This window comes from Magnolia sinica, chromosome 6 (genome assembly GCF_029962835.1).
Source record: "Magnolia sinica isolate HGM2019 chromosome 6, MsV1, whole genome shotgun sequence".
NCBI classification, from domain to species: Eukaryota; Viridiplantae; Streptophyta; class Magnoliopsida; order Magnoliales; family Magnoliaceae; genus Magnolia; species Magnolia sinica.
This window is the reverse complement of record NC_080578.1, coordinates 93,340,508-93,349,120: the sequence shown is the minus strand read 5'-3', so window position 1 is coordinate 93,349,120 and position 8,613 is coordinate 93,340,508. Positions and strand designations below refer to the sequence as shown.

The 8,613-nt window shown below is 39.6% G+C and overlaps 1 protein-coding gene across 1 annotated transcript in view; it reads left to right on the top strand.

Moving 5' to 3' along the window:
- The first annotated feature begins 3,538 nt into the window (after positions 1-3,538).
- LOC131249101 (deSI-like protein At4g17486) overlaps positions 3,539-8,613 on the top strand; it is a 29,562-nt gene continuing 24,487 nt past the window's right edge. Inside the window, exon 1 of the mRNA XM_058249666.1 lies at positions 3,539-3,837. Coding sequence (XP_058105649.1) covers positions 3,703-3,837 — 135 coding nt within the window. The 5' untranslated portion in view covers positions 3,539-3,702. The remainder of the gene's footprint in view (positions 3,838-8,613) is intronic.

The following is an 8,613-nucleotide window of genomic DNA, read 5'->3' as shown; positions in this document are numbered from 1 at the left end:
GGGCCCCTACAGTCAGGTTCATACCCTGGTCACATGGAAGTTTCTAGTCATCCGAAAGTTGACTCTTGAAATTTCGAAATTCCATACTTATCATATTTTATAAAGTTTAAGGGATTAAGGTAAAAATCCCACATGGACGTGGCCCACAACTATATATATATATATATATATATATATATATATATATATATATATATATATATATATATATATATATATATATATATAGTTGCCGAATACATGCGACAACTGTATAAGATACTCACCAGATGTTAATATATACCTTTTGTGTATGTTCGACTATTGTTAATGAAATATTAGTTAATCTTTCTTTAAAGAATGGCAACTTGCAGATGAACGGTCCATAATAGTACCCACATTCATCGAGTGGGCCCACATTGGCTTGAGGAGATTATTCATATATTGTGCTAGGTGGGGCCCACCGTGATGTTTGTGTGAAATCCAGTCCATTTATCCGTTTTTCCAGCTCATGTTAAGACACGATGCAAAAACCGAGGCAGATTGAATACTTAAGTGGGCCACGGGACTAGAAAATGTGAGGATGAAAATGACTACGGCCGAAACATTCCGTGGGTGCCGAAGGTTTTGGCCTCGTTCGTGTACGGTTGGCATTGTTATTCTTGCTGCCAAAAGTGGAAGCTCTACCGTGCGATTCCACGTGTCTCTCGCTGCCAGAGGTTAAAGTTTTCTTTTTCGAATTAAATAAATGAAATATATAGTCTACAATCTCAACGGTCGCGGATTGGATTACCTGTGCCCCTGATGTCTGAAGCTGTGTGGGGCCCACATTGATTCCCGTATCAAATCCACTCGGTCCATCAGTTTTGCAAGACCACAGTAAGTTTGGATGGTAAAAAATGAGGTAGATCTAAAACTAAGGAGGTGGACACACCAAACGAGACAGTGGGAAAGGAAACATGCGCCGTTGAAACTTTCGTGGAGCTGACCATGATGTTTATATGCCATCCAAACCGTTTATACGGTTATTACAGCTCAGAAAAACCGTGAGATGATATGGAATGATACTTAATTTTTGGTATCATATCATGAAATGATATAGAATAATAGATGGACGGCATAAATGAAACACATACATCATTGTGGGACCTACAGAGCAACGACCACCGGCCATTGGCAGGTGGCATGGGGAGTAGCCAATCCAATCCCAGTCGAGGAGTGCACCATTGCATAAAAGCATACCTCATTGATTCACCGCAAATGACCTGGCAGCCACTCGCAGGAGATTCTGATTAGCCATCAAGTGTGCTATTATGAATAAGCTATTACATGGTAGATTTACTCAGCAAGTACTTCCTTGGATTTTCTAAGTGCACAATAGCATAGTAAACTTTGTGAGGCCCACTAGGATTCATATGTCTCATCCATACCGTCCATCCATTTCACCAGCTCATTTTATATTAATAAATTTAAATTTAAGTATATCCAAAGCTAAAGTGGACCACACCACCGGAAACAGTGTGAATTGAATGTATACCGTTCAAAACTTTTAGAGGCCACAGAAGTTTTCGTTTAAGCTAATAGTTTTGTTTTTCCTTCCTCCATAATTATGTAACCTCGTAAACAGGTTGGATGACAAATACACATCCCCGTAGGGTGGATATCATTATCTCACTCTCTCTTGATGTGTGGCCCACCTGAGCTTTGAGATTTGAATATACTTTAATTTTAAGTTAATGCCTTAAAATGATATATAAAAATTGATAAATGACGTGAATAGTACACATAGATCCACGATAGCCCCACAGAGTTTATTCTGCCTGGAGATTATTCTGCCTGAGTTACTGCACAGTCTGCTAACGGCAACTTTCATCTCGCACGTATGACCCGTGCGATGAACAGAGCCCGATTCCGGGGATATTTCATGTTTACTTGTCCAATTCTGGACGCGCCGGATCTCTCACACGTGTGATGCCAACGTGAATGTGCTCTTCCATCTCTCACGGGGATATTTCATGTTTACTTGTTCAATTCTGAATGCACCGGATCTCTCACACGTGTGACGCCAGTATGCTCTTCCATCTATCGTGGGGATATTTCATGTTCACTTGTCCAATTCTAAACATGCTGGATCTTTCACACGTGTGATGCCGGTATGCTCTTCCATCTCTCATGGCGTGGCTTTTGTGGATTCTGGGATCCACGGAGGTGGGTGTGATCCACTACTGTAGGGCCCACCTTGATCAATGTGCCTCATATCCATGCCATCCATCCATTTTGAAAACTGATGGACATGCCATCCATCCATTTTGAAAACTGATGGAGATTCAATTTAGGGTATGATTCAGAAAATGAAGCAGATCCAAATCTCAGGTGTACCATAATATAAAAACAATAATAATCAGCCGTTAAAAACTTCTCATGAGCCATAGAAGTTTTGAATCAAGATTATATTTTTATGATCTCTTCGTACATGTTTTTTGTGACCTTATCAATAGTTTGGATGAAAAATAAATATTCGGGTGGCGCACGAAGTTTTCCAATAATGAGGATTTTATCACAATTATTTCTTATGGTATGGTACACTAAAGATTTGATTTTTCTTTATTTTTAGGATCATGTTCTAAAATAAGCTGCTAAAATGGATGGACGGTGTGGATGTAAGTCACGTACATCACAGTAGGCACTACGGTTAGGGATCCACCGACCTTGTCGGATCCGGGGATCCGTCTCTCATCTCCTTAATCCCCATATGGCAGGGTACACCAAACTCGAGCTCGTTAAAGAAATATCAATAAAAAACTAAAAATAGAAATGAACGTTTTTTTTAAATTTTCTGATGACGTGTAGTCTATGTATATCATCCGATCCACGCAATATGTGGGCCGCACCATAAATATCACTGAGCCGAAAAATCAGAATGGTCTATTATTCAGGAAGGCTATGTTGCTGAAATGAATGGAAAAACGATGTTCTGATTGTGTGGATCATTTGATAAGTAGAGTTTTCCAAAATTTGGAGTGTATGATTACCATGGTATGATCCACCATTTCCACGGACCGGATTTTCTACGGAATGACACATCCGCAAAAAATAGACATTGGATAGTTAAAAGTTTACATACACGCTGGAGGTGAATAAGTGGCTTGCTAATTCCACACGCGTGTGGGAATTGTAGTTGTCCACTCGCGGATCACTTTCAATAATGTGATGTATGTGTAAGATCTGATATTTCCATGTGTCATATTTTTACAATTTCTTTTTACATGTCACACCTTAGGTGGGCCACATATATGTCAAAAAAAGAACGGTTAGAAAAGAACTTCGGACCGTCAATTTACTTAGTACACTGTGGCCCACCTGAAGGGTAAAATTATCTAATTTTATCCAGAGGATCTAAAAATGATTTCCAACCCATGAAAAGGTTAGATTTCACACACGTGTCTCATATTCGCACGCCTCCCCGCGTGTGGATGTGTACGGATACACATGCGCGTGGAACGAGCGAACCTCAGTGAACATTTCTGGAAAACCGGGAAAAGAAACGAGAAAAAGAGGAAGACAGGCGATAGACGCCAGCGGAGAAGGTGTCGGTGACATGATGAAATTCCTGATGGCATTTTCGTAAATGTCTCCTCTTTTATGCCCTTACGTTATTTCCCGCTTGCAACATAAGAGAGTGGAAGAAGAAGAGAGAGAGACTGAGAGAGAGAGAAGAAGAAGATGAACGAGGTGATTCTCCATGTATACGACGTGACGAACAGCGCTTCTCCCAAAACCAACAACACCATAGTTCAAATCAACAAGATCTTCAAAGACGGAATCGGACTGGGCGGGATCTTTCACAGCGCTGTCCAGGTCCGATTTTTCTCCAATTTCTTTATTTTTTTTGGGGAATTTTTGATGGATTTTTAGTCGCTGAATGGTTAGGATTCTGTGTTCGGCGAGCGTTAGGTTTTTTGTTTCAATCGGCATGGTTTCGGTTGCTGCATGCGTGAGCTAGGGCTTGGATATCTCGTCTTCTAGGGTTTTGATCTTGAAACTTTGAACAGTTTCATCTTTTCCATGGTTTGGTCTGTTTAAGTTCTTTAATTCATGGAAAAATGCAGATGTGATAGTTTTGGATTGAAAAATCTGTTCTTTTTCTTTTTCTTCTCAATATCAACTTTTGGAGAACTCAAAACCAAGGGGTTTCACACTGTTCAGTGTAAGATGGATGTGGGAATCACTACTAAAAAGAGAATGAGGGAGATATTCCATTATACAGTATGCATGGCATGCATGTGCATCAATCCAGACTATCAGAATCATGGGCCCCTCTGTGGATGGGGCATGTCCCAGAAACTTCACTGATTGAGACTGCCAGGGTTTTACATTTTGATTGTTAAAGTTTCTGTGTTCAACTTCCATTTTACAGCCACCATTTGGATGGGTAGGATATCTGGTTAGTTTAATTTTTGCCCTATGCTCTATCCACAATGTAACTTGAGATTGAGATAAAAACAAGGTCTGGATTGATGTATGCCTATGCTACGTGCACTGTGGGTTTCTTGCTAAAGTTACCTTACATTTGTCTGACTCACAGTCTCGTCTACCCCAGTTACAGTAATGCGTGTCACAAATGCAGGAAAATTTTTGTTGGGTAATATTAGCTGTTTTTATTGATAAACTGCTTTGACAAATAACAAAGCAAAAAAGAATACACCTAGAAACAACCAGATTACAGTGAAGACTCACAGCCCAAACATAGACGAAATTTCATGAGCATTTACATCAAAATCCCTAGACAAAGCAGAAAACCATTCTAAAACATCCCTCTTGGATTGCCCTGCTATCTCTTCCCATGGTCGACGGTTATTGCAAAAACATCGATTGTTGTGCTCTCTCCAAATATTCCATCTCCAAATATTCCATAGGACTGCTAGCAAGATGAGATGCTACGACATAAGCGAAGACTGAGGAATTGGGCTTCCATGCCACGCCGGAAATAATTTGATAACTGATTGAGGCATAGCTCACTGAATATCAAAAGTTGGAGGAACACACACCAGATATGATGTGCAAATGAGCAATGAATAAAGATGTGATCTATAGATTCTGCATTGCTCATGTACAATGGGTGTGTGTTAGGAAGAACCATTGATCTCTTCTGAAGATTATCTATTGTTAAGATTCTTTTCCAGCTTACTAACCAAGCAAAAGATGCCACCTTAGGGGGCGCCCCATGGAACTAGAATGCATGGAAGAATTCTAAAGAACTCGAAGTTGCTGGCTCCCTAAGCAACTTATAGAAGTATTTAACTGAAAATTTCCCATTAGGTGACATCTTCCATGCCAAGCGGTCTTCAAGAGTCGAAGAAGGCGAGCCTTTCCAAAGGTAATGCTAAGTCTGGCGCCTCCTCATCTGTTAAGGCTCTTCAACAAGGGGGGCACCATACACCACCCACACCTATATGAGAATAACAATCGGGCATTGAAATATTCCTCTTGGGTGCTAACCTTACCAGGGATGGAAAATCTATCATCAGAGGCCTTTCTCCACACCAAGAATCCACCCAAAGAACTCGAAGTTGCTGGCTCCCTAAGCAACTTATAGAAGTATTTAACTGAAAATTTCCCATTAGGTGACATCTTCCATGCCAAGCGGTCTTCAAGAGTCGAAGAAGGCGAGCCTTTCCAAAGGTAATGCTAAGTCTGGCGCCTCCTCATCTGTTAAGGCTCTTCAACAAGGGGGGCACCATACGCCACCCACACCTATATGAGAATAACAATCGGGCATTGAAATATTCCTCTTGGGTGCTAACCTTACCGGGGATGGAAAATCTATCATCAGAGGCCTTTCTCCACACCAAGAATCCACCCAAAGAACTCGAAGTTGCTGGCTCCCTAAGCAACTTATAGAAGTATTTAACTGAAAATTTCCCATTAGGTGACATCTTCCATGCCAAGCGGTCTTCAAGAGTCGAAGAAGGATGAATATCGTCGTGCCTTTCCAAAAGTAATGCTAAGTCTAGCGCCTCCTCATCTGTTAAGGCTCTTCAACAAGGGGGGCACCATACACCCCCACCTATATTAAAATAACAATCGGACACTGAAATATTCCTCTTGGGTGCTAACCTTACCAGTGATGGAAAATCTATCATCAGAGGCCTTTCCGGTCTTCAAGAGTCGAAGAAGGATGAATATCGTCGTGCCTTTCCAAAAGTAATGCTAAGTCTAGCGCCTCCTCATCTGTTAAGGCTCTTCAACAAGGGGGGCACCATACACCCCCACCTATATTAAAATAACAATCGGACACTGAAATATTCCTCTTGGGTGCTAACCTTACCAGTGATGGAAAATCTACCATCAGAGGCCTTTCTCCACACCAAGAATCCCCCAAAAACGTATGTGAGCCCCATCATCGAGAGAGAAAGCCACATCAGGCTTGAACAAATGAGCACTGAATTAATGGCTTTCCAAATGCCCGAGGCTCGATAATATGATGTTGCTTTAACCTCCCAACCCCCTTCCTGGAGGCCATATTTGGATGCAAGAACTTCTCTCCACAACTTGCTGGGTTTAGATCCAAACCTTCATAACCATTTTCCTAGGAGTGCCATGTTCATGTCTTCCAACACCCTAACGCTTGCACCACTTTTTGATAGTGGTTTACATACTTCTTCCTACCTAAGCAAGTGGAACTTATGCCTCTTCTCTCCCCCTTGCCATAGAAAGTCGCGCCTCAGCATCTCTCAACTGTCTAAAACTGACTTCGGGCATCTAAAAAGAGACATGAAGTAGAGTGGTAGGTTGGAAAGAGCCGCTTTAATAAGCATTATACGACCTGCTAATGATAATTGATGACCTTTTCATTTGGTTTGCTTTCTTTAAAATCTTTCAATCACTTTACTCCACAAGTGTTTTGTTGGTTTTCCTATGCATAATGAGAGCCTCAAGTAAGTAGAAGGAAAATCCCCGACCCCACATGCGAATACCTTTGCAAGGGTATTTATCTCTTCTTTGGAGATCCCAATGCCTAACATTTCCCTTTATTTTTTTTTGCACATCGATTTTTATTACTGATACCTCTTCGATGCACCCCAAAATTTTCCCCAACTTGTCCACCAATACTATATTTGCCCCACAAAAAATGATAGTATCGTCCACAATTTGTAAGTGAGGAAGTTTCCCCCATCTTGTACTTTGTTGACGCCATCTATAAGACCTGCTTGTTGACCTCTCTCTAACATTTTGCTTAAAGCTTCCGCTACCACCACGAACAGAAAAGGAGAGGGGGGTCTCTTTGCCTTAAGCCTCACAAAGCACTAAAAAGCCTTTTGGTGAAACGAAGCCAATGAGAAGCATTCACGTATCCAAAGAATCCATTTGTTACCGCAATCAATTCTTTTCAACATATATTCAAAGAACCCTCAATCTACATGATCTTAGGCGTTCTCGATGTCTAGTTTGCAAACCAAACCTCTTTTTCCTTGTGTCTCGTATCAATACACTCATTTGCAAGTAACATGCTATCTAAAGTCTATCTATTCATGACGAAAGCGCTTGGATTCTCCAATATGACTAAGGCTAGTACCAATTTGAATATGGATGAGAATTTTTTTCAAAATATTGTAGGGACCGCAGATCATAGATCAGAATATTGGTATTGTATTGGCCGATATGGCCATATCGTATCCATATTGGCCGGATACGATATGCGATATGTGTCCATATCGGCCCGTTATGAAAAAGGGTACCTTATCTGCCTGAATCGGCATTGATATTTTGTAGTCGTATTGGTTTCAAGTTTCAACTGATATGGTTTTTTTTTTTTTTTTTTCAATTTTCTCTTCTTATTTTAATTTCTTTACAAAGAGGGATTGTTTTAAAGGCATTTCTGACTAGATCTAGATTAGATTCGAAGATCTAAACTTGTTTTTCGCATCAAATCGAAGAATCGAAGCTCCTGGGTCCAATTTTACAAAAATGAAAAAGGTAAAAAAAAAGTTTTTTGCTGTTTCGATCTGGAATCCCATCGCAACAATAATATAAACTATTTTGGTCAGATCTTGGTTGATTCGATCTAGATTTGGGGTGTTTTACTTTATTTAAAAAATAATAATTTATGCAGGTATTTTTTTTTGAAATGTTTTTAAAAAAAGTTTTAAATTATTATTTTTTTTACTAATTTTTGTTATGATGCTTGAGGAGTATTAGATGACTGGATCTACTGATTTGTTGAAGATTTGGGGATTTTGCCATTTTTTTTTTTTTTGATTTACATAGATATTTTCTGAAAAATTTAGAAAAAAATTAAATTAGTTTTTTGAATGATTCTTGTTATGATGCTTGAGGAGTATGGATCTACTGATTTATTGAAGATTTGGGGCTTTTTTTTTTTTTCTTATTTATGCAAATATTTTCAAAAAATTTTAAATTAGTTTTTTTTTTTTCCTTCTAATTCTTATCATGATTCTTGAGGAGTATTAGAATATTGATCTATCGATTTGAAGAAGAAGGGACCCTCAAGCTTTAGGAGATGTTTAAAGTTATCTCAGGCAAAGTGCTCTACTTGCACAATCTTCGACCTGCATTATTTTGAATTGATGTGCAGATGACTTCAATAAAGATGATTAGGGAAACTATTTTTTT